This window comes from Sparus aurata, chromosome 17 (genome assembly GCF_900880675.1).
Source record: "Sparus aurata chromosome 17, fSpaAur1.1, whole genome shotgun sequence".
NCBI classification, from domain to species: Eukaryota; Metazoa; Chordata; class Actinopteri; order Spariformes; family Sparidae; genus Sparus; species Sparus aurata.
Genome location: NC_044203.1, coordinates 24,541,530 through 24,568,001, shown reverse-complemented (window position 1 = coordinate 24,568,001; position 26,472 = coordinate 24,541,530). Strand labels below are relative to the sequence as shown.

Below are 26,472 nucleotides of genomic sequence, written 5' to 3'. Positions count from 1 at the left end.
GTTCTGATAAAACCACATACACACGCTCCCGATGAAGCAACGTTTGAGTGATTGTTAAACTAAAATGTTTTTCTGACCTTTAGCTCTCATTGTTGCTCGTCAAGTTATGAATATTTCATGTTATAGAGATACCCCAGGGGCTTCATAAAGAAGAGACACAAACAGACGACAGCAAATTATTAAATCCAGATTCTTCAGACATATTTTGTGGCATCTGTTTTATGTTGTTTATCTGCAACTCATTGTTATTGCTGCCTTTCTTGGCCAGGACAAGATAATACTTATGTCTACGATGCTTTCTTAATTAGCAAAAGGAGTTTTCTATGACAGTTTTTAAATGTGCAGAACATCTTCATGTTTTCAGAATACCTGTGATGGCAATATAAGCTGTGGTATTGATGATTTCCAGTCCCCTCTCTCGCACAACATCCATGTCCACCAGAAGCTCCTCCCTCTCTGGGTTTAGCTCCTCCCCCAGCGGCTGGACCTCGCAGCCGTCCAAAGTGTGAGCGACGGCATCGGACATCAGAGCTAAGAGGAGGCAGATGGAGACAAATGAGAGCTTCATTCCCCAAATATAAGGAGCAAAGGAGGCAGACCACGGATGCTCTCTCATTTCCTTATACAGAAAGTGGTAAGAGCATGTGATATGAGAAAAAAATCTCTTAAATTAGCTCATAGATGAAGCACTGGGGTTACTTAATGCCTGACTCACCTCCACCCTCCATCCCCTGTGCAGCCGTGTTGACAGCATGAGACAAGGAGCAGACGATCCGGAGTTCAGGGAAAAGGGGAACACCACGGGGGCCTTCAAACTCAGGGGCAGGCCGGGCCAGGTGAGGGCCGACCCCGGACAGAGAGATCTGAGGGGCGTCAGGCTGGAGGACCACCAGGTATCCTTCCAGCTGCTTGAGGGACAGGCAGCTCTCCTCGTTGAAACATCTGGCGGGGAGGAAGGAAGTGCGTGTTGTCAGAAAGACAAAGGAGATGTGAAAAATGTCATTGGTTTGAACACTCAGCTGTCTGCGGTGTCTGCCGGAGTAGCACTGCAGTTTTTCTGCCATGCAAGCCATGTGGCTCTTTAGATTGGTCTACCACTTTGGTCCAGACTAAAATAACTACAAAGCTATTAAATGGATTGCCATGAAGTTTGCATAAACATTCACAATACCTAGATGATTTTTACTGAGTTTGGTGATCGCCTGGGTTTTCCTCCTGCGCCAACTTGGGGTTGGCAATTTTGTTTTCAAGTGAATTAGAGAAATTATAGCCCTTCCTCAAGGGACGAAGGACAGTTTAAAAAAATCTACCACGCATTCGTCTTCCTTATCATAACTCTGTCGACCTCCAAACTGTTCGGCTACCATAGTCTCAAGCTGAGAAGAAGAGCAGGCTACAGAGGTTTAGTGAGTTCACTTCTTTTTACATCACAACAACACCCTGTTTTTAAACTTTGTCAGTTTTATCTGGAGCTAAGCAAGACTTCTATGCAACTCTTTTTCACATACATGTTAATCCCAAGTATAAGCCATTGGCAAAATCATCAGCCATTGTTTGGTATTACAGTGTCTCCATTTGTTTTTTTGGAGCCCTAAGTGACCATATTTGGATGAGAGGGTGGAGCTGGGGAAGATTTCCTGTTTGGATAGATTGTAGTGCTAAAGCCCACCCCGCTTTATCTTCTATTTTACTCTAAATTGACCCCCTGCGTCCTTTATCCTTCGAGTTCCAGATGCTTCCATCAGAGCGGAGGTTTAGCTTCCCTAAAGGCAGCATGAACGGATACAGATTATCTTTAACTCCGACTATTGGCTTTTTGAACAAACTATAATCTCCATGATTTGTGGTGATAGTGCAAGTGATGTGGATCTTGCTTATGTAGTTGCTGTATAATGTATGTGGGTGTGTGACGAATGTCTGTATAGCAAATTGGCCCCACTGGGACATTAAAGTTTTACTCTACTCTAAATCATTCCAAAAAATAACATCATGCTGTACTGAAGAAGACTTGAAATTAGTGATTGCGACAAAAAAGTGATCAGGAAACTGTTAACTGATGTGATAAATCAAGTGAAAAGTAGGGTCATTTTCTCATAAGCTTACATAGAGTCAGACTTCTTTTTTGCCCCCCTGAGTCGCCCCCTGCTGACCATTATCAGCTGTCTATGGGTAATCCCAAAAATGTGTAACCAGACTTTGATGTGTAAAACTGGTACAGTTCCCCTTTTAACTTGTCATCTAGCACCATCATCTGGTCAAACACCAGCCTCAGCTGCACCGTCCATGTTACCAAAACATTATACATGCTGAACACCATCATTCTCAGTGTTAGCATCCTGATGTTAGCATTTAACTCAAAGCACCACTTAAGGCCATGTCCACACATAGACTCTCAAATCAGCAACACTGTGGCTGAGTGACGTGAGGAACATTGGCACGATGTACAAAAGGCTCTAAATCCAGTGCAGTGTTTTCTCAATGTAGTTCCCTAATTTCACCATAACTGTGGCAAACATCGGCTCCGTTGCGACACTGAAAATAGCAAATGTCAAACCACAGTAGCTCCGCTGTTACAAATTAAATTTTCCTGCCAGAAAAGGAGGAGCAAATCAGATTGATCACAGGCTGCTTACTTACATTTATTCATCTGCACTATAATTCAGCATCACATTTGAAAGGGGATTAAGCAAAGTGTGTGCAAGTGTGTTGTGCATGTGTGTGCATTTGTGTGTTACATTTCCACTATCAGAGTGAGCAGCTGCTTCTATCAGCCTCTCCAGAAGGGCCTGCTGTTCGGCCATCTGGGTAACTCCTGGCCTCAAATCAGTCTAATCTTCACACACGCAATAAAACACGCTGGAGGAAAAAAAAACTCTGGTACACTTGTGCTGAAACCAAGGAAAAAAAAAACTCCGTCCATGACCTTGAATTGCTGGGATCTTGGAAAAAAAAAAAAACATAGCTGGGGAAAAAAACCCTCCAGCACCGACTTGTGGCCTGGTAATCATTTTAATCTTATAACCATGTGACAAAAGACAACAGCCCCTAAAGACACAGACAAGAATATCTGCACAGCCCGAGAGTTTGATGAGATCTGATTTGTCATCATTGCAGCTAGTTTAAGTATAAATACACAACATAGCACGTAGTATATGCGCTCGCTGTGCTTCCCAGGGTGAATTAATATTTCATCAGCTAAAAGTGACTGCTAAAGCCAGAGAGCCAGCTCGCAGTTGTTAAGCATGGTTGAGCACTGACCCGGAAACAGAGTCTGTGTGCTTTTTATTTTCACAGCCATGTGATTCAGCGTGATGCGGACAGGAGCAGAGAGTCAGGGATTGTTTGGGAGCTGAACAGCCTGGTGCTGTCAGTCTGTCCGGCACCATTAAGCATACAGAAAAAACATCTTAGCAGGAAGCGTATGTTTTTTTCCAGGTGAAGGTGAGCGAGTAACACCTTGATGACAGATGATACCGGCGAAACAGCTTCTCGAAGTTAATCCTTCAACAACCTCGGTTACTATAAAACCCGGCTGATTGAATTTTTCACCTCTGTCTTGCTGACTTGAATGAGCAAGAGATAAGATATTCCTTGTTATCTCTTGCTTTGACATATTCTCTATATAATCACCTCTTTCATGCTGCACCAGCTCTTATCAGCGCTGAGGCAAGGTCCATGTTTGATGAGTTCAAGAGGAGGCGTCAGAGGGGTGAGCGGAGGAAGACAGTGAGACCTGATTTGACTGCCGCAGACGCAGATTCTCAGCAAACTGGCAGCAAGTGTCAGATGGATGATTTGTGACTTACAGTGTGCTCTTTTACATTTAATTAAGTCTGCTTTAGTTAGTTTCCTGCATTTCACGGAAAGACTTTCAATCAACATAAATTAGCTGCTGTTCATCAGCATCTCCACGTCTTCTATTGCTGATTTTTCTGTGAGTAAAAAGCTCATATCTTTTCGTGTTTACATGTCCGTGTGTTTTTGTACCTGAGCGAGGTGGTCAGTTTGAGGGGTCGGACTCCGGGCGTGGCGAAGCGTAGAGAGTTCCTGTAGGTGACCTGCTGCACCGCACGGTTAAAGCTCTCAATGTCGTCACCCTCCAGCACTAACACTGACTGGCTGGGGTTCACATGGACCTGCAACGACAAAGAAGAAGTTCATGAAGTTCCCATTCATTTACATAAACATGTCATATTACTCCAAAATATAAGAGAATAATAGAGAAAGGGAAACATAGGAAAGGGGTAATCTCCTTGAATCAACAGCTAAGAAATGATAGCTTTAGCTGAGACATTATTAATATAAGTCACGACTAGAGGAGGTTTTAAACACATCTGGCACCAAAATGATTTGTGCCACAGCTGAAGTCTTATTTCCGTCTTACACAATAAACAGGTGTTCGAATGGAGATTGGAAAAGTTGATGTTTTCCTCTTGCTCAGACTTGAAAATGTGTGACTGTTTTATGTAATGTATAAGCCACAAACAGCAAGTCGGAACACAGAGATAAATCAATGTGAACAAAAAATAAACACATTCAAGAAAAATAAGGTCATGGCTTCCCTTCTGGAAAAAACGTTTTATCTTCTTCTCATACAAACCAAAGAGGTTCTTCAAAAAAACAGCTTGTAGCATTACATACTTACATAATGCAATGGGGCAGATAAGTCAGATTTTTATCTTAGTGAAGGCAATGACTATGTTGATGGTGATGACACAGGGAGAATAATGTTCTTTTTTAAAAATCGAGCTGCAGCTTAACATATTTGTAGCGTTGGACTGTTCTTGATTACATCACATAATTGCGATCGGTAAATAGCCTGTCTGGCTCTCACTGGCTGAGAGGACGCTGCTTTTCTGAGGGAATATCACTGAAGACTTGGTCAGGAGAGCTGACTTTTCCAACAACACAATGGTGAATGATGACAGAGAAACTTTTTTTGCTCGCTATCACCTCACATAATCACCGCCAGTCAAATGCAGGAGCCGCCTGGCTCTACCACATTACGGGTTGTTTGGTCTTGTAACTGTGCCTTGTGGGTTGAAGTGTGGGACATTTCTCTTTTATTTGATGAGTAAAGGATCTGTGTACTTGTCTGAAACAGTCCACCCATTCCACCTCTGTAACTTTCACACAGATGGCGAGGCGGAATATCGGAGCAAGATTCCCGCCTTGAAAATGGGGCGACTGTGTGAACACTTTAAGCTTGCTGAAGCACAAATTGCTCATTTCAGACAAATGCAAAGCGACTTGACTTTTAGAATAATAAAACACGGAGAACTGTGACTTCAAAGCTGCTCGCAAATATGGAACAAGTGATGATGTGTACACTGCATGATTAAAACTGAGATATCAATTTACAGAGGCTCTTAACACGGTGATGTTTGCATCTGGATTTCTAAGATTGGTCTCTTTTAGTCAGGAAAATGAGGAGCTATATAGCTATTTAATTGTTTAAGGGTTATCCATAAATAATAAATACAGTGATGAGTTTGAAAATGAGGTTAAAGCAGTTCAGAATTTGCACTGGATTAATAAATGAAAATTCAACTATTTCATACATTAATAGTTTTTGCTCTTTTTTAATGAATCTGAATGAAATGCTAACCCCTCTCCACATTGGTAGTGTCAATATCCTTTTCTTTGTTATTGTTGAAAGCACTGACTTGTTAGAATAATAAACAAATACATAACAAGTAAAAAAAATATTCTCTTTTGTAAAGAGCATTTTTGAAAGGTTGCATATAATATTGTATGTTTTTTATGTACATTTACCTCCACCGAGTACGTTGCGCTTTCTCCCATCTCTGTTTGTTTGTTGGTTTGTCAGCAGGATTACACAAAAACTACTGAACGGTTTTCCATGAAACTTGGATGGGGGATGAGTCTCAGCCCAGAATAGAGTACATTAACTTTTGATGCGGATCCGAACAAAGGAAAGGATCCAGGATTTTTTTCTCACTGTCGTTTAAATTGTGAGTTTGGGCCTTTTTCGACATTTTCTCAGGGACTAATGAATGAATCTTTATGAGAAAAATATGAGGCATATTGAAGTGGCTGGTATCTATGAGTGAGATGCAGATTGTGATAAAAAAAAAAATCACGATCAGGCTGATTTAATTGTTTTTTAACAGCCACTAAATGGTAACAAACAGATAGAAACGTGCAGGTACCACCAATGTGTAGGTGAGAAATGGAAATTCAGTGAACTGTTTGGTCTCGGGGGAGGTGTGCTCTCTACTGAGTGCCATTCTAGTTTTTACCTTACCTTGTGAGGGTGTATATATATATATATATATATATATGTATATATATATATATATATATATATACATATATATATATATATATATATAAATATATATATTTCCCCTCAACCAAGCACTGTTTTGTTCATTTTATTCTAGAAAGTAACTTGGTTTTGAAGATGGCTCAAACTGTGAATAAAGCATGATGTACTAGAGAGAGCGATGCAACATGGTTTAATTTTGAATGTCTGAGACAAATGTTCATGCCAGTGACTCATTACACATCCTCTCTCCATAGTGAGGCCGTCTTGAGTTCTCTGAGGCTTTACCTTCATGCCAGAGCCCAGAGTCTCCAGGTCTCCAAAGTCTAGGCCCTCCCTGCAGGCGTACAGACACTCCACCACACTGTGAGGCTCCACGCTGCCTGGACGCACCGTCACCCCGGACAACAGGCCGTGGTAACCGCCCACATACTTCACTAAAGACCAGAGACAGTCCAGCATGAATACCACACCAATATTTGAATATACACATACTGGAAACAATGACACAGCAACATCAACTCTGCCGCTGACAACAGTATGAAAACAGGGAGGTCACCTGAGTCTTTACCCTCTGGGATGGTGTTGTTTAGTATCTCCTTCTGCTTCTCCTCAGGCTCTGCAGGGAAAAGGGGAACAGACAAAGAGAGAACAGTAAGGCACACTGAGGAAAATGTAGTGAGGTATGAAAAGAAGTGAGAGGAAGTGCCACAGATTGACAGGAGTAATGAAATATATAATAATAGCACCAGCAGGCACAAGTGAGAAAATGCAAGCAAGGAAAAACTGTAGATGTTATTCAAAAATTCACCATCTCCTCATTATCCAGCAGCAGCTGTTGCCAAGCAGGCAGGAGAGCGACTTCCAGTGTGGAGAGAAAGGCTGTAGATATGTGTGTGTGCGTGTTTCACTGCTAATTGGCAGCCAGAGTTTCCCAGTTTAACCAGCGGTCTGGGTATAAGTGGCTAATAGCTGTCTGGCCCTCGTGTTGTTCTGCTGCCTTGAATAATTGATAAGTCAGTTATATTATTAGCCCTCGAAGACAAAATGCATCAGGAAAATTGTAAAGAGTGGAGCGAGGGAGCGAAGGTCGAGACGTCTCGGACGATTGTCTTAAGGTGCCTTGTGAGGGTTTATGAGTTGCTGGTGCTCATGCCAGAAAATGTCAGCCTGCTATCTTTGCTGATGTGCGTCTCAGCTCTGCTTGCATTCATTTCTGTCAAAATCCATCATTAAGCTGGAATAAAAAATGTATGTGAATCGCGGATTCACTGAACATGCATTTCTTTACCCCAGCAGGCGCCGATGAACATCCTCTGGCGGGGGGCGGGGTTGGGGATGGCTCCATTGTCATGGATGAGGGCAGGGTCGAAGGTCACGCCATCGACATACAGGGTCACCGATGGAAACTGGACGCTGAGTGAAAGATGATGCCACTCACTGTCACACACCTGTTTGACGGAGATAAGATGAGGTCAACATGAGACTGGAAACCAATCAAAATGTGGAGCTGCACAGATTTTTGGGCACATGTGCAAACAAAAGAGTAGCACCCTGGAGCCCTGGAATTAGAAGAAGTATTCAGATCGTTTACTTAAAAATGCACAGAACAACAATGTGAAACTACTCAAACTCAGGCTGGACAACATGGCCGTAAAATAATATCACAATGTTTCCGAGCTATATCGCAATACAAGATGTAGATCTCAATATTTTGAAATCGTCTAAAAAGCACAACCATTATTGTTATAACTGGCCAACAAAATCAAATATCAGGATATCCTTCACCAAATACCTCGATGTTGATACTGCGACAATATTGTGGGAATAAGAAGTTTGGAGGGGAAATGTCTCTTAGGTGGAAACTTCTAACAGCTCATAGACATGTGAACTAGCCACATCCAAAAAAACCCAAAAGGTTTTGTTTTGGAGCCACGAGTTTAGTCTTTTATCATATGTTGTATTTTACAAACTGATCGTGGTTCTTGTGCAACATCTTAATCTGAAATGCTACGTGTTACTGAAGCAGTCAGGCAAATACGGTGTATGTATGTCGCCTACTGTCACACACCATGTCCCAACCACTTGTTGAAAATGACCAGCACCCAGGACCTGACAGTTAAAGAATACAACAAACTACTTGAATTTTTGTCATGTATGCATTAATTGTGTGGATTTTTACATTACTTTAATAATCCCTGCTACAGTTTAATTCATGTTCTCTGATATAGATATTTAAACCTCATACTATGGATCGCTGTGATTGCTCTGCAGAGGGCAGTTAACTTAACCTCTAGAGGTAAGGTTGATTTACTATCTTTAGCTAACGTGATTCAGGGCATTCCTTCAGTTGTTTCTTTTAACAATGTAATGCATCGACATCGGACCTCATTCAATCCCTCCTAAAACTGCACAGACTGTTTCAGCACAGACCTTTTGTCCTCACCACTTTGTAACACAAAGAGGAGCCCCATGGTAAATGGTATCAATAAACAGAAATACTCAAGTAAAACACAGGTATTTCAAAACTGCCCTTAAGTAAAAGCACTTGGTCGAATTCCACCATCAATGTAAATTCCAGCACACATTTGTTTGAGCTTTCTCTACAGATATCAGAAGGAATACAAAGAGGAAAGATGGGGGAGTTAATCTGACAGAGGGGCAGAAGAGGAGGACCGGGGTAATAAGATATCCTGGTTCAGACAGACGGATTTTACAAATCTTCTCTGTATCAGCTCAGCATCCTTTAATCCATGCTGCCTCAATATGTCTGGGAACAGCGGCTTCAGCCAAAACAAGCCCCCATCAGCACAAACCCCCCGCCCCAAAAAAATCCCCACAACAAACAACACACACTCTCGCACACATGCAGGTACGTAACTTTGCCACATGAGCAATATTCAAAACACTTGGAACCATTTTACATGCACATTTTTGGGTATTCTGCACCGCTGCATGCATGAATCACTGTTGACCTTTACGTACACGTTTCGGATGACAAAATACGAATATGAGGATGAGAACTGTGTTGTATATTAATCATGTCAGAAGCATCTTAATGTGCTCAGAAGAGATGTTGACAAAGTCTGAATTTATAAAGAAAATGAGTCCTGTCACATCTAATTTGTTTATTGTTGTCCTTCTTCCTGGGAACTAAATATCACTGAATTAGTAAGAAAAGAAGCAATTTATCAGGATAAAATAAACGTTTTCCAGATAAATATATAATTTGAAAGTAGATGAAAGTACTTGTGATGCTGCAATTTATGCTCTTTTGTTGTTCCCACATTTTTGTATTAGTGGATGATGTTGCATCGCCTCCATTTGAGCTTAATTTCAAGGTACAAATACAGAAGAAACAAGTGTTTAGTGTGAGAACATCAAAGCTCAGAGTTGCAGTTCCCCCAGTACCTGCTCCAGTTTCCACAAGAACTTGACGGGCCGTGCGGCGGAGACGTCGGGCCAGTAGAAGAGAGAGAGGCGGCAGCCGTGGACAGAGAGGGAATAGTGGGAGAACGAGTCGTCTGCAGAGCAAAATGAACAGAAAATAATTGGTGGGTCAGTGCAGTCTTGTCAAACCGTCTCAACTTCTGCAGGCATTTCCTCAGAGAATAACCACAGTGAGAAATAAAATGAGTTAAACATAGATTTTAATCTTTGTTTTATCTCTCTCACCTGTGAATTCTGTTGCCGTTTTTACCGAAGGAAGCTCTGCAACCCACAAAGTCAAACAGTTGAGAACGTTCATGTGATACACGCGATATTCTGCCTGGCACAATTACAGTGTTTTACTGTTCTTCTGCGGTCCACTTGGCTGCTCAAGTGGAGCAGCTGGGTTTAAGTGTCTCTCTCAAGAGCACCTTGATAATATAGTAGTTCTTAAAACAAAGAACTTTTTTCCCTCCTGCAGTTCTGTGGATTTGGTGGTGGGGGGGAGGCAACCTTCTGGGAGTTTAATGCTCACTGTAAGATGGAAAAAGTTCACATTTGAACAAGTTTGCGAGTTTAGGATATTTTGCTGCCAGGCAAGTGGAAAGCAAACGTCCAAAATACACATTCATGTGTCTATTTTTATTCAGATTTCTTTTCTGGGAATTTATGTAAGTCAGTGCCCATATAATCATATTGCCAAGTCATTTAAAAACTAAATATCAGAAAATTTGTGGTACAAAAAATCATCGGCTAACAGTTTCACAGTGACATTTTTTACCCTGTTGTTGAATTTTCAATTATGCGAAATCTCCACTTCAGTAACATTTGGAGCTGTACCAGTGACCAATTTTTTGGCTCTGGAGCTTCAGTCGTAATCAAAAGCGGATATTAAAATTTTCGGTGGGAGGGGAGTGCTGCGAAAGACTCAAGAGGGACTTAGCCAGACATTTCTCTGTTCTGATGGTGTCTTCGCAGTTTAATAAAAAGGTATTAACTATAAAGGACTCTAACAGTAATGTTGTTGCCAGTGCTATTTGTTATTGTCCAAAAGGTTTGGTGTGTTTTACTCATGTTTGTCATCCGAGCAATTTGGTTGTAACAAGGTTTGATAACAGCTATTTTGTATTTTGCCCTTTATTTAACTGCACATTTACCCACGGAACAAATTTCCAAATAGTGCCATATTTGAGCTGAGCCCTAATATTGGTTACAACACCAAACTTTAAAGTTGTATTCCTAGCTATATTCTGGAATTATTTACAGAGAGGTTTGCTCATTTATCATTTATAGCCTGATTAATATTGCACTGTATACCTGAAAACATAGCAAACATTGATTCTTTGAGGCTGTTGACAATATCCTCTGGTTTATAAATTGATAATAAGAGATATCAAATTCTGTCTGTGAGAACTTTTGACTATGCAGAGCCTGACCGATAAATCAGTTGGCCAGTCACAGACATGTCGGTATCTGCATATATGTTATACGTTTATACCGTATATATATATATTTTCACCCATATACATTTTTTTCTGTCATTTTAGACAATAGATTTTATTGTTTAAAAAAAGTTATATCTCCATTACATTCATATCTTTTTATATCAATATCTGAATCTCTTTGCTCCCCATTATTGGTATTAACATCGGCCCCAAAATCCAGTGATGGCCGGGCTCTTTTAATATGTCAAAAACATTTTAAAGTAAAAAAAAAAGTTCATAATTGCAATTTTAAAAATAAAATTACAGTAAACTTGTAATACAAAAAATACTCAGTAATAAACTGGGCAAGTTTCATGATAATATCTATCATCACATACCGTTCTTGACGGTGCTGCAAACAATCGTCTCCTCCTCTTTGCGATTTCCTCGAGTCTGAGTGGTCGAAGGCTGGATGTTGGCTCCACCCCTTCGCATCCACAGCTGCAGGGTGAAATGGTCGCCCGATAATGCAGAGACGACTGAATCCGGCACCACGGCGACGTGGTTGGACCCGTTGAAGGAGAAGACCAGAGATGAATCAGAAGAAGGCAGAGTGGGCAGAGCGGAGGTCCAGTTGGCAGCAGGTGACGGAGGAGGGAGGAGGTCTACCTCACCTCTGACAGCACCTGAAGGAAACAGAGGGAGGATGTTGATAAAAAGAAAAGATCCTGCACGCTGAATGTTCATGTTTTCATCTATAAAACAGAACTCACCACACAGGCGTCGCACAGATCTGTCAGAGTAGCTGTCTCTGTCGCAGCCCTTCCCGATGTGGCCCGTCTGGAGCTCCACGGTGGCCTGGATGTTCCACACCGTCTCTTCACAGGTCTCCAGGTGCAGGCTGGGGAACAGGGGGATGCTCCCTGACCCAGGAGTGTACTCCACACGCTTGGTCCATCCTGAAAAAAACATAATATGACACAGTCACAATCATAACCTGACAACATCTGGATTTAACAGATGATGGAAACTCTATGACATGGAGCCTACAGTGCATAAACTAAGGCTCCAAAAGATCACATCTATGAGGAGTTGGAGTCCCTTTACTTTGATGAGGTTATTCGGCTAATCTGATATCAGCATATTAGTGTTATTCCAATAACATCATGATAAGTGTTGCTCCAAGACCTGAGATAAAAGCCACAAAGTACTCATTAGCGGCATGATGTCGGAGTGAAACATGTGGTGTTACAGGATCTTTAACCCAGGGGTTTTTACATTAAGTACACTACGTCTCATGGTCCTGTCATTTTGGTTTCACTGTGTGTGGTTTTGTGTTGTCTCTTGCTCTTTCTCCACTGCTCTATTTCCCCTCCTGTTTTCTTGTGCTCCTCATCGGTCTGCTTTCCCTCCACACCTGCTCTGAATCTCCCTCTTTAGCCTTTCCCTCGTTTCAGCTGCGTTTCTCCGCCTCACTCCACCTGCACCTCATCCCCTCCTTAGTTTTGCCTGTCTGTAAGCCTGTGTGCTCCACTCTGTCTTTGTCAGTTCGTCCTGTGTGTTACACCTGAGCCTGTTCCCTCCAGTGAACTCCAGCCTCACCCAGTTTTACCTGAGTTGTACTTTGCCCCTCTTGCGTTGGTTCTTTCTTTTGGCTTTTGTTTTTCTACTTTGTATTTCGAAGATTCACGCTTCTTTTTTTTTTTTTTTTTTTAATAAAGGCCTGCAACATGTTCAGGAAAACTGTTTTTGTGCTTTAGATAACAGATGCGATCAACACATACTGTTAAATCACAATGTAATACATTGGATGGACTGATCAGACAGACAGATAGCAAGCTGGCTAGAATAGTCTGAGGTTTGCAGACATATTAAAGCTGCTGTAAGTGATATCATTTTGTTAAAATAAGTGTGAAATAGCTCTATATATAATTACTGTTACAGAGTGTGGCCAGTTGCTGTGTCTGGCGATCATCACTGCCTGTTCATGTCATGACGTAAATAGGAAGGGCGGGGTTGTTAACTGCAAAATGGACAGGACGTTAGCTAAGACAACACTTCCACAGCAGGTTCTAAGGCTGAAGTGAAGCTTGATCTGGAAGTTCTAATGTCTCATCCTTTTTTTCTCCTCTCCATTTCATTGTCATAAATCTAGATATGTCGAAGATTATTTTAAGAGATTATTTTCATCTTTGCACTTATGTCCCTACCACTTTTCTACAAAATGACACCTTTTTGAGGAATAGAAGATATTTTGTTAATCCCCCCAGATTAAATGTCAAAGCATCTGGTCACTGACATGTTAAAAGGTAAGTTAAAAAAAGAAAAAAAGAAACAGATCCATAAACCAGAAAGGCTGCCAATAAACGGTGCCTGCTCATCCTGCAGAGGAATCTAGTGTCAGGGGAGATGTCGCAATCGTGTGTATGCTTATGTATAAATACATTATCACAGTTTAATTAATTGCCTCCCCTTGATATAACTTAGTGGCATGGCTACCGCTTTAAAACTCAGCTCTTGATATAAACACGCAAAGGTGAATCATCCAAGCGGCAGCCCACGCACATTCCAGCTAAAAGTGATAGTTGAATGGAAAAACAACAGATAAAGAGACTAAAACACAACTCCTGAAGCCTCGTGAGAGTAATCCATATGTATATAACACTGTTTACCCATCCAGCCGGGTTTGCAGGACGGCTTGACCGTGACGACAACCTGGGCATCAGCCTGAGCGCGGTTCTTTCCGCAGTCAAAGGCTGTCACCCAGAAGGTGTGAACCCGCTGACGCCTCGAATCCAACGGCTCTGTGTTCTTAATGTTACCTTGGAGACAGAAAGAAAGAAAAAAAGAAAAAAAAATGAAACAAAGAATAAAAGGGAAACAGAAATAGACGGCGTTAGTCATCAACAACACGCTTACGTAATTGAAAGCCCAGAACAAATGAAGATCATTGATAAAGCGCCTCACGCCGCACAAACACATTAAAGAAACCCCACCATCCTGCTCGCCGCGCTATGTTCAGGATTAGAAAGAGATAAAGCCAGAAACAGTGGGAGATGAATTGTGCAGAACAAGACGAAAACTGAAGGGCTTCTCCCGTTTTAAAGAGATAAAGGTAACAGCGAGTAACTGTGATAGGCTGACAGCTCTCAGCATGCCAGCTGTCAAACAATAGGTAAGACAGAAGATGCTGTGACATGGCGAGAGGAGAAACAGAGGGATGAAAGAGACGGAGGCAGCAGCGGAAAAGACAACGTTTGGAGAAAAAAGAAAATAGACAATGACAAGCCCACAGCATCTGAACAAGGTTGGAACAAAAGGTCTCTGTGCTTCTGTGCCAGCCTGACCCAAAAAACAGAGAGGAGCTGCTGATCCTCAATCCGCCAGTCCCTCCCAAGTCCAAACAGGGCGATTCTGCAGAGTCATCCCAAAACTGGGACCCCCTCGGCTGCTGTGTCACATTACAATAGCCAGTCAATGAACGCAACAACGACAGGGAAGAAGTTAGGGAAATCTACGAGCAGGTAGGAACAAAAGGACGCTTTATTAAACCAAACAGCTGCTGCAGTGTTTATGCAGAGGCAGAACAGAGGTCCGCCCACACCAAGTCTATTTTAACATCTTTTGGTTCCTACCTGTGAGAGGAATTAAACACTCACTCCATCTCAATACAGACATCAATATCTCAGCAGCGTCTACTGTGACTGTGTGTGTGTGTGTGTGTGTGTGTGTTTTTGTATAGAGGACATCCGCCGCTGAATACTGAACTGAATATTGAATTTAGTGATTCTACTGAGAGCTGATAGCACAGACGGCATAAAAGGAAAAGTAAAGCTGTGACTGGTGGGGTTATTGTATTTCTGTAGCACAGAGAGAGAAATATTAATAGGTCTGCGACTCCCAACACCCGCTGATTTACTGCTACAAGATAAAACATATCTCACCATCGTTGTCAATAGCGAAGGGCACATTGGGAGTGATGATGTCGTAGAAGCAAATCTGGCTGTACTGCGGGGAGCAGTCGGCATCCAGAGCCTCCACACGCACGATTCGGTCAAACAGGCGCCCTTCTGGGACTGAAGCCTCGTAGCGACGCTCGACGAACACGGGGGAGAACTCATTGACGTCGTTCACACGTACATGAACGGTGGCCCTGAGGGGAGGAGGAGTGGGAGGCAAAACAAAAGCAGAGGGGGGAGAGACAGATGGATGATTGTAACAACAGGAAGTAGAGATGGCCGGATGGTCTTTGCAGTGCACAGCCAGAGGATCCTCAGACAGAAACTGTAATTATTGTTTCAAACATTAAATATCTTCAGAGGACAGACACGGGACTGACTTGTGGGACTTCTTGCTGTTGACTCCATCAGGCCCCTCTCCGCAGTCGTAGGCCTGGATGGTGAAGCTGTGCTCCCGCTGGCTCTCGCAGTCCAGCGGCTCCTTGGAGCGGACCAGACCCTCGCCGGTAGAGCGGTCCAGAACAACGGCTTCAAACTGGACCGATCCTGAACCCGAGGGGCCATTATGAACTCGGAAGCCACAGATTTCACCTGGAAGACGATTTAAGAGAGGAAATATAAACACCACGACTCCAAGTTCGCTTATGTTGTAGTTATAAATAAAGAAATAGTCTAAAATACAGAGTTATACTTATAACTTAATACCTTTGTATTAACTTCCTTAAGTACTGTACCCAAGCCAAAGTTTGAGGCACTTGAGCAGCACTGACTCAGATAATTCTGATAATAGAAATGCTGGATATTCGACTTGATTATTGTTGAGCATATCAAGCATTACGTATATGCATACATGTAAAGTTAAGCTTAATTTACTTTCATTAACTTTCACTTTTACCGAAGTAACATTTTGAGTAGAACTGTCTGTTTTCAGGTTTACTCTGCGTTCCCAGGATTAAAAAAACAAACACACAACTTTTAGTTTGTAAGTCTCCCACCTGAGGTCTGCAGAAGCTACTGGCTCATTTAAATTGGAGCTTAATAAAGACCGTTTACCGTGGCCTTCCAGCAATAAGACTCTTAACTTCTTTTAAATCTCTAACTTTGAATTGGCTTACTTCTGTTTTTATTGTTTTATAAATGCAATTTATAACTATTCATCTGCTTATTTTTGCTCACTGTCTTTGTATTGTCTTTCAATACGTTAAATTACCCTGTTAAGCGCTTTGAGTTGCTCTGCGTCTGAATGATGCTATATAAATAAACTCGCTCGCCCATTTTATTTTCCTTTGAATTGATTATTGTAACTCAAGACGCACAGCCTGCCTGAGAGAGATTATACAACCCTGTTTGTGCTGGCTTCCAGATGACTTTCTAATGGATTCATTTTTAACGTTTTCCTCATTATTTTTAAAGCAGTCCGGATCCAGCAAACATTTCTGAGTTTGTGCCCAAACATACCTGCACTCAACCTTAGATCCTGCTGCAAAACTCTGCAGTCTAGACTCAAACATTTCCTGTCGGCGCCTCCTAGACTTTGGAGCTTCCTATTAAAATTCATCTCGCTGCCTCAGTTATTCCTTGAAAAATCCAGCATGACGACGTCTTTTTGTGCCCTGAGATTTCCTCTTTTTATTGTCACAATCATTGTGTTGTTTTAAACTTATTTATCACTTATTATCTGTGAGGAAGAGTGCTATAAAAATAAAGGTTCTTCTCATTATTTATAACAGCTACAACAACCAGTGACATGTCACCAGAAATTCAATCAGGCAATCAGTCCACAGTCCAGTCGAAATGTCCACAGTTTGAGCAGAGAAGAAGGAAATATCTATCAATCTATCATCATTGAACTTATCGTGACAATTTATTCTTTCATTCAGTAGATTTAAAGTCACATCATTCTCCTAATGATACCAGAGGAGTGCGGACAGATATCTCGAGGGTTCCTTTATGCGGCTATTACAATAAAAAAAGAATAAAATAGATTGCATTTGAGACTCAAAATAAAACCCTTGGTATAGCCGCTTATCTTCCCCGGCTGACATATAGGTTGAAGGTAAGGAAAGTTCTTTGCTCAAACACCTAATTTTCAACTTCCTTCTTGACACAAGCCCAATAAATTTCAGGGAGCGCTTGAGTAATTCTGGTTGATCTATTATAATTTGACTGAACACGGTTATTTCCAGGAGCACGAAGGCGATAACCTTATTTCATCAGGCTGCAGAGGCAGAGCGCTGCTGAGATGAAGGGTTGAATTACACTATGATGGTCTAAAAATAGTGGACTCTGTGACTGAATACATTGCCTTTTTAATATTTAGACCGTCTGTTGGGAAATATGGCTGCAAATGGCAGCAGCGTGATAGCTCTAAACTTCTCTCATGTTTACTATTAAAGCCCGAGCTCGGCCTGGTGAGATAATTTTCAATTTTGGCTCGGCGAGCACTCGGTTTGACCTATTTTTCACAGTTCTCTGGATGTTCACGGAACAGGTCAAATATATTGCGAGCTTATTTCTTGCCAGCCCTGCCATGCTATATCCTTCCATGCTGTTTGTTGCTGTTGGTGTTACCAGCGTAGTGCAGTGGAGCATCTTTGTCCAGGGCAAAGAGAGGGGGGTTGAGCAGCACGGTGTTGTCGTTCTCCATGACAATCCCCTGGTACTCTGTCTCGATCCATGGCTTGTGCTTATTGGCTGAACGGCACAGAGAAGAGACCAAAGAGGCTTCGGGTTAAATGGAGCAATTAGAAGGAACCAACGTGTCTATTTTTAACACTCCATTATGGGCGAGGACGTGTCAAGAGTGTGCATGAGTTGGGGGGGGGAACACAATGTATGCATGTGCGTGACCACAAAGACACAGTTTAATCACATTCGCACCCTCTCAGAATCTCCCTCTCACTTTCCTTTTTCTCCATGTAGTTCTCATGACAAACGCAACTCTGCACACCTCCCTGGTTGACAGCGTAATTAAAGCCAGTCAGATTTCACCTTATCACACACACAGAGGGGTGTATTGCTCATATCAATCATGCAAACTGACCTGCCACGGGCGCCGCACAATAGAAACACAGCCGAGTCAAAAGCAAATGCCTGAGGTTTGCTGTGAATTTAACCTTTAATTGCGGATTAATTATTCATCCTTGTGCTGAATGTTCTGTGCTGAATGATCAAAGGCCAAGTTAATGAGCCAGAAGGATGACGATTTTACACTCAAGCAAAGAGCAAAAACAAAAGCCTGAGTGCCTCCTCTCTGTTGTCCTCAATCTCTGAACGCTGAAGCTACAGAGTTTGAAATCAGACAGCGGCACAAGACTCGTGTTAAGCAATTGCTTTGTTATCTACACAGTGAATTTTCCAGAAAATCAGACCGGAACTAATTTCAGCGTCTCGTCTGCGAGGAGGAGAGTCAACAGAGGAAAATACTACAAGTGGTGAATCTGGTCGAACTTTTATCTCTTCAAAGACGGGGATGGGTATCGCTTGAATTGTTACAATTATAGAGTCAACACAATACTTTTTTATGATACCTTAGCTCACGGCTGCACGGCGAATGGAAATATAATTGCAATATGACTGGAGTGCAATATCCAAATCACAAGCAATTTTAGATTAATGTAAAATGTAACACAAAACATCATCGTTATGAAGGACTGTAGAGCTGCAGAGACGTCCAGACCCCAACTAATTCTGAATCAGATCGCAATTAAATCATGAGTTTTTGACGATCTTGTGTGGCCTTACCATCGCTTCACACCTTTAATACCTGTTTCGTACCGGTACAACCACTAAACTATTGCATGTAAACTCAGTGTGGAGGTATTTTACTCGAGTATCTAAATCTATTCCATTACATTCCAGAAGCAAGTATTGTACTTTGTACTCTACAGAATTTATTTGAGTGATATAGCTGTTAAATTAGCTTAATTCAAACCGTTACACAGTAACAATCAGTAATAATAATCTAACAGTGTAATAATGTAATTCAGCTCTCTGAGTGAGGCCATTCTGCTGCATAATGAGCGCTAGTTGAATCTGAAATGGGCTGTTAAGTTGATCTTTAAGCAAATATTGCTGATAAGACTAAAAAAGTAAAACTTTGGACGAAGGAATTTTACTTGTAATGGGTTTTTTTTACATTTAGTTTTCAAATAGACGATTGATGGAGAGTTTGACAGAAAATTTGATCTCATGGTTTAAAATCATTTATGTAAATTGATTCTCTTCAGATGTGAGGATTGCTGCTTTTATTCATCTTTCGTGATAATTCAGTAAACGTCTCTGGGTTTTTGTACTTTTGGTCGTTGAGGACATTAACCACTATTTTGGTTGCAAAGGCGCCCAAAAACCTGTCATGTGTGACCAAACGTAGTCATTGGTCGCAACTTATATTCAGCGAGTCAGATTACAAAAGGAGGAAAAAATCTTTTTGTTACTGTTTTTTTCCTGTTGTGCGCGCTGTGATTCAAATCTCTGAACATTTATTCTTGTTAACGATCAAATCAAATTCACATAATTTGTTAAGAAATGTATCTAAAATGTGTTATTTGATGCGACAAACGTTGATCTGCAGGCCTGAGAGCTGGTCTATCTGAAGCTCTAACAGGCATTTTTCCCTATTTTGTGACTTGTTCTAAATCAAATTATTAATACAGAAAATACAAAACATAAACAGAATGTAAAAAATGACTATGCTTCTTTCCACAAAAAGCACATTTCTAATTTAATAAAAGGATCTTAAATTCTAATTTTGTTGAGCGCTCAGACACGAGCAGCTGTGCAAGAACTGAATAAAACGCTCTGAAATTGGCAAAAAAAAATCATGATCACAGAACAAGTAAATCAAAACTGACCACGCTTTTCATGTTTTTGATGAACGGACAAATTATTGTTGCTATCAAAAAGTGGTTGAGGGTCGATACCCAGCCCTAATCAGAGGTATTCATCGTCTCCTCTCCAGGTCTAGGCTGACACCGTCTCCTCCTCCTCCTCCTCTATTACCACAGCCCACTGCCATGTCTCTTTTTTGGTCATTTATCTCCCGCTCTCCGTCCCCTCGGATGATCTCCTCCCTCCCTCCCTCCCTCCCTCCTTCCCCCCTCCCTCCCCCCTGCTCTGCTATATAGCATTAATCTGAGCATCAGGCCCGTGGATTACATCCGGGATTACAGATTGAGAGGCATCCCGTTCCATCTCTGTCTGTCTCTCCTGGCACTCTTCCTCTCTCTGTCACTCTATCGCTCCCCCCCACCCCTCCTCGTCACACAAACACATATGTATCCACACTCGTATGCTCCGGTATCTTGTGCTCTTTCCTTTTCCCTCGTGTCACCTGATCTCACATACCACCACCTCTCCACCACCACCACCACCAGCAGCAGCAGCACCACCACCCCCTCCTCCTCCCTCCTTATCAGCCTGCGTCTTTTCGGCCACGTCCTCTCCTGTCACAGCTCCTTCTCCTCTGTCTCTCTCTCTCTCTCTCCCTCCTCTCTCTGACACCCCATCTCTCCTTCAATCTCACTCGTCCTCCTCTACCTTCCTCCTCTGACATTGTCCCTCCACACTTGTCTGTCTCGTTTCGCCTTCGCCGGGCATGATAATCATTGGAACAATGATGCTGAATCAGAGTCACGGTTATCCTGGATGATAAATCTGCTATGGAGGAGGAAACAGATTTATCATCCTCTCAGAGTCACAGCACTGGCGAAACAGGCACCATGCACACACACCGGGTCACGCAACAGAGAAGGTGGAAACATTTATATGTGATCATGGGGGACAGAAACACAGTCGTCAGGAGCATTTAAGGGCCAGGCAGCCGGGTCTGCGTGCTCCAATGGCAATCTGAACCATCATCTCAACACTTCACAATTAACAGTCGAAAAAAGGATGAGGAACTGACCTTTGTTGCCATTCGCAACCGAAGTCAAGCAAAGGAGGAAGAAGGAGAGAAAATTCATTCTGTCCATCTGAGGGAAGAAAGGGAAGGGAAAGGTAAAAGGGTGGGGTGGGGAAGAAGGGGGGGAGGAACACAGTACATGCATCAACAACTGATCAGGTACAAAACTGAGAGAGACAGAAACAGATCAGGTCTATTAGATGGTGCACAGAGCTTCTTCTTTTACCTTGCTGTCTGCGCAAAAAAATAAAATAAAACACATGTGACACATGTGTGCACCCTACACAGGTAAGAGAGGCCCTGTAATGAAATTTTTGCAGCTGCAGATTCAATCAGCATAATCCATAATTGTGCCCACTCTGTGGATTTCTGTCAGGCTTCCAGGAGCCGTGGATATATGGAGCATGCTAGAGTAGGTTCTGCATGTGGCTGTGTGGGTGTTTTCCCATGATTTAATTGTGGTTTGTAAAGAAAAAAGAAAAAGGTGAAATGCCACTGCTGTCTGGTGGCAGTGGCCACAGCTGAAAAATGAATCCTAAGAGGGTTTTTTTTTCCCCAGCTCCATTGACATAACAAGCCTCTACGTTTTTTTTCTCCCCACCACCTCAGTGCTGCAGTCCTTGATGAGGCTACAGGACAACATACACTGTGGGAAGAATACATGAGGGGAAAACAAAAATTACACATCACAGGAGATTCATCTGTGCACAGGTTGTTCAGGCCACACACAGAAACATGCTATGCGACAATAATCAGCCCGTTGGTATTGACACACATTACCAAGCTCCCTCCATGATAGCCATGTTGAGAGCTGGTACCAAAGTCGGGAGGGAGGACATGTCGCAGAGAAATTGAAGGTTAGCCGGAGCTGGAAGCCTGACATTTTGTCTCGTTACATATTCACATTACCGTGGTGAGTGCGGTGATGCTCCTGGTTGGTACCCTGCCTTCTACGCTCGCAGCATCCGCCTCTCACGCCCCTGCCGCTCGGCTCGGCAATCCCCCCCGCAGGCTGAAAAACAAAACCTCCAGGTGGAGAGGAAGAGGACACACGGACGCTCCTAAAAGACGGAGGGTCGGAGGGGGAGAGAGAGAGAGGTGGTGGTGTCGCTGCAGTTTCAGCCCCGGTGTTGAGACGCGAGGAAGGTTTGAGAGACGCGATGGATGCCCTTGTTTTCTCGGCTCTACGGAGGAGAGGAGAAAACGATGGGAATATTACGCTGGCGTCCCCTCCCTCTCGGCGTTTCTTAACCCGCCCACACTGCGTCCTTCTCCCGCTCTATCTCTCTCTCTCCTCCCGGCCCCCACCAGCTCAGCACCAGACTGCTGCTCTGGCTGTTTTTTTTTTTGTTTTTTTTTGTTTTTTTATTTTATTTCTTGCTGCACATTCAGAGTGACTCAGACCTCAACACAGCAATTCACCTGATCACGTTGCTGTACAGCTCGAGGCCTAATGGACGAGTGACACATATCACACCTTTTTTTTTGTTGCCCTTCCTACATATTAATTTTCTCTACTTGCTCGCGCTCAGGCTTTCTTCGTAATCAACCAGACTGCAAAATGACGTCATATCACCCCCTTTTTTCCTTTTTTTTTTTTTTTTTTTGCCCCGTGCTCTTGTCAGGCACATGAACGCACCGGGACGGGCAGCTCGTGAAAGCAGCGGAGAGGTGTAACGTGGAGGGGGCTCGTGCACATCTGCACGATTCCCACAATCATTTCCGTGACAGTGAGCACGACCCGAACACCGGAGATCCGTGTGATGGATCGTGAATCCTAAAGGTCACATTTCGTCACTATTAACAGAGGTTATACCAGTCAGTGTTTAAAAATGTAATACCTTACATATTACTGGTTATCTTCATTTTAAAACCTGATTACGTTACAATATTACTGTCTGCATAAATAATGATTGACTTATTACACTATTATTTAGTGACTTAAAAAAAAAGCCCAAATAATCTATTTAGAACAATTAAATAGCCGAGATCTTTTGAAATAGACAAATGGCCTTGGACTCAGGGATGAGCAGGCAGGATCAAGTCTGATGTATTATGAGATGTGAATAAATATGTTAGATTTTAGGCTCAGTCATGATAAACACAACAGACCTATAACTTCCATACTGTAGCCCTGTAATGACATGACAAGACAAAAATCTCTTTTTCTATGTTTTTTTGTGTGTATGAGCACATATGATTCAAGAATATAAATTAAGGTGTGCATCAGAGGATTGGGCTCAATCATTAGATCTACAGAATAGGGCTCATTTCAGTCACACAGAGCTTTAACAAAGCATTTATAGGCTCGGCTATATTAAACACAAGCACAGCCGATATAAATATGGTCATGTTGGTGTGGATGGATTCTTAAAAAAACAACAATAAACGTTCACTTATGTGTTATGTAACATTACTGTAGCACTATATTACTGAAATATTATTAGTGAAGCTTTATATTATTCTGTTACCACTAAAAGTAATATGTTACTGTGACTCGTTGTTTTTGTAACGCATTACCCCCAACACTGGTTATAATCTACCTTATCCAAAGTAAATCCTACAGATTAAAAGCAATATGTAAGATTTTTTGTTCAAAACAATTAAAAAAATAACCTAAATATTGTGGTGTAGCTTGTAGTCCTAAAACCCGGTAAGCTGGTTAGCGTTTTTGTACATCTGCTCCCCTCGACAAACCCATGAGGGGGAGTGTCCTTACAGAGTCACTAAGGACACGTGCACTCTAAATTTCAGAGTAATTTGGCCGCTTGTGGGTCGTTCACCCAACCGTCCTTCATGTTCAGGGTTGCTAGGGCTAGGTGAGCCCAGGTGTGAATGATTGTTCAGCAGTCTGGTGAGGGAACTCAGTTCTGCACTGTAGGTAGGTAATGAGTAATGTCGAGGGCCACCTCCACTCCCACACAGAGTTTAACACCCTGCAGTTCCCCTCCAGTTAGTTAGAAGTGAATAAGCCTGTTGGATGAGAGTTGAAACTGAAACACATCCAGCTGTCCAGGCCTAAGATATTTACATGTTATCACATCATTAAATGGTCTTGTTTTTGTTGATTCTAGCAGCCCCTTTTGACAAAAGTGGTACGACAGCAGTGCCTATTCGATTTCATATGTGATGTACATGATCGGACTCGAGCATAGGCATTAATAATAATTACACATAACAGGAGTCTTCTCGCTGATGTTCTCGTTTGCTGTTACAGGTCATTTTAATCATCAGAGGAATCACAAGACTCTTTTATAAACGTTTAAGTTCTTCATAGTTTATTTCATTATAGAGCAGCTCTGTGTCTTAAAAACAGAGGTTGCTAACAAGTAGCTAAATGAGACTCCAGATTTTGTTGTGGACATTAAATGTCATCAGATTTCTCTATTCCACTGAACTCCTTAGCATAATATTTTATTATTTTATTCTTATTTAAGTTTTGTGTCTACATGTTGCTGTATGATTTTAGTATGTGTGCAAGGCAAGGTGTTCCTTACAGGATTAAAGAAGTTGTCTGAATCTGAATTTATTCAGTCAACAACTAATCAATCAGGCCTAATCGTTGCAGATGTATTAATTCTGGGGGTTGGAGCACTCGGGGAGTGTTAGTGCTGTTTACTAATGGACTATCGCCAAAGTCCTAATAGTCAACTCTCCACATGGCGGCCATTTTAGCAACAGCCCCAGGCAGTTATTAAGCTAACAAGACAAGGGCCCGATCCAAAAGACCGGAGAACCAGAACGTCACTTTAATGATTAAAGAGACAGAATCACCCATCAAATCTGATTAAATATTATTCTAAAGGTTTAAAAACATTTTAAGTGCATTTTCCTCCAGGTTCTACTTCTAGTGAACGTGGTTTCACAACACAAACTTCTTTGAGGGCTCAATATAGAATCCCACCAGAACACTTGAACATATGCTACATTTAATTGTTGGATAACCATACCTTTGATGGTAATCCTGTGTATTAGCGTGATATCCTCCTCTGTGGTATTTATTACAATGCTGTCCACAGTGGCACCAAATCACTTGAAACGGTTTCTTAATCTTGCTTGTGTTGGCGTAAAAATGCAATAAACTGACAACTCTCCTGGTTCGGTTGCTGTAAAGCACATGGTCACTTTCTGTTGATATTTTTTGTAAATTCTTGGAGTGTTTTAAAGGTGTGATTTTTATACACTTTAGTTTTAAACATTCAACAATTTACTAACATTATTGACAGAATGTGACCGAATAGCGGCGTTGAAATCATTGGCGATGGCAACTGTGTTGTGTCGCAGGGATATCTGTTGAAGTTGGCATGCTAACCAGCTAGCCACATCAGTACCTCGAGAGGAGATAGTTCCACAGTAAATGCACCAGCAGTCGGCTAATGCGACCACTAGCTGCATGGTTTATGGCACTTATTAGCTAATGCAGTTAGCGGTGACACGCAACCACTTCTCTTTTTGAATTTCACAGTAAGCCAATTCTTACATACTGCACCTTTAATTTTCTTACATTTGCTCCTTTAAGTGCTTTTGTTGCCTGAACCTTATCACAGACTGTACCTCCGTGTCCCGACCTCGGACTTTGAACATCCGCCATCAACATCGATCTCCTCCCCGCGATGCAAACATGGTTCATAAATGCAGCATTTCATTCAAAGAAACATGATGCAGGCACAAAATACAACCGTGCTGAAAAGTCAGGAGGAAATTTCAGAAATAGTGTTCATAAGTCCTGCAGATAATGTTTTCATGACAGCTGTCCACACACACAGTAACACTACAGGGTACATTGCTTGAAATGCAGCATTTTAATGAACATTATAAAATTGTATTTGAAAACCCACCCACCCTCCCTCCCTTCCTTCTCGTCCTCAATCCCAAGTCTTCTTTTGTACATTTGGTAGGAATAAGGCAAAAAAGTAGTCTCTTGAAATAGCAATTCACATCAATTAATAATCACCATGTCATGTATAAATATTACTAAAATTTAGGCTGTTGCTACAGTGAGGTTCGTCCTCTCCGTGTGTGTTAGTCAGCGAGAGGACGGCAGCAGCAGCAGCAGTGCTGGGCCTTCCTCCAGCAAGTCATGGATCAGGTAATCCAGCCCCCTAAAAAATGTAAATAAACAAATAAAGAGGCATCCCCAACAGTTGGATGAGATGCTTCTTCTCCACAGTCCTTTTAATATCCACCTGCCATTACAACAGGCCATAGGTGAAACACAAAGTGGACCTTTTTTTTGTTTGTTTTCTTCCAGTTCAAAATGAAACAGTTCCTTGCTTCAACAGGCATTCATGAAGTTCTGAGTGAATATAAGATGAACCGACATGATTAGATGTAGTGACTGTATGGCTGGGCAGTATGCAAGTCTCTTTCTAAAGGGCCGGCCTTAATTCAAGGCTGGCAGAGGACTGAACAGAGGGAGAAGAGGAGACACGGCAAGAAAATAAAACAGCAAAGTCAAACCAGGGAAAG

General features: G+C 42.0%; 1 protein-coding gene and 1 long non-coding RNA gene across 4 annotated transcripts in view; one reads left to right on the top strand and one right to left on the bottom strand.

Moving 5' to 3' along the window:
• The window catches only part of clstn3 (calsyntenin 3), a 28,694-nt gene extending 6,379 nt beyond the window's left edge, over positions 1 to 22,315 (bottom strand). The window contains exons 1-16 of one of the 2 annotated variants that reach the window (XM_030393702.1): positions 21,913 to 22,315; positions 21,007 to 21,073; positions 17,673 to 17,795; positions 15,482 to 15,692; positions 15,087 to 15,295; positions 13,815 to 13,964; positions 11,916 to 12,101; positions 11,541 to 11,828; positions 9,965 to 10,000; positions 9,701 to 9,813; positions 7,581 to 7,740; positions 6,849 to 6,908; positions 6,578 to 6,726; positions 3,988 to 4,136; positions 716 to 942; positions 370 to 531 (exon numbers count right to left, since the gene is read on the bottom strand). In XM_030393702.1, coding sequence (XP_030249562.1) covers positions 370 to 531; positions 716 to 942; positions 3,988 to 4,136; positions 6,578 to 6,726; positions 6,849 to 6,908; positions 7,581 to 7,740; positions 9,701 to 9,813; positions 9,965 to 10,000; positions 11,541 to 11,828; positions 11,916 to 12,101; positions 13,815 to 13,964; positions 15,087 to 15,295; positions 15,482 to 15,692; positions 17,673 to 17,795; positions 21,007 to 21,073 — 2,290 coding nt within the window. In that variant the 5' untranslated portion in view covers positions 21,913 to 22,315. The remainder of the gene's footprint in view (positions 1 to 369; positions 532 to 715; positions 943 to 3,987; positions 4,137 to 6,577; positions 6,727 to 6,848; positions 6,909 to 7,580; positions 7,741 to 9,700; positions 9,814 to 9,964; positions 10,001 to 11,540; positions 11,829 to 11,915; positions 12,102 to 13,814; positions 13,965 to 15,086; positions 15,296 to 15,481; positions 15,693 to 17,672; positions 17,796 to 21,006; positions 21,074 to 21,912) is intronic. The other variant, XM_030393703.1, reaches the window with a different exon arrangement.
• LOC115567294 (uncharacterized) lies at positions 3,765 to 7,440 on the top strand. Of its 2 annotated transcripts, none has more exons than XR_003981172.1 (3): positions 3,765 to 3,934; positions 5,834 to 5,975; positions 6,547 to 7,440. It is a non-coding gene; the product is annotated as an uncharacterized LOC115567294 (long non-coding RNA). The 2 variants fall into 2 exon arrangements; XR_003981171.1 differs by having other exon boundaries at positions 5,831 to 5,975.
• Positions 22,316 to 26,472: the final 4,157 nt, after the last annotated feature.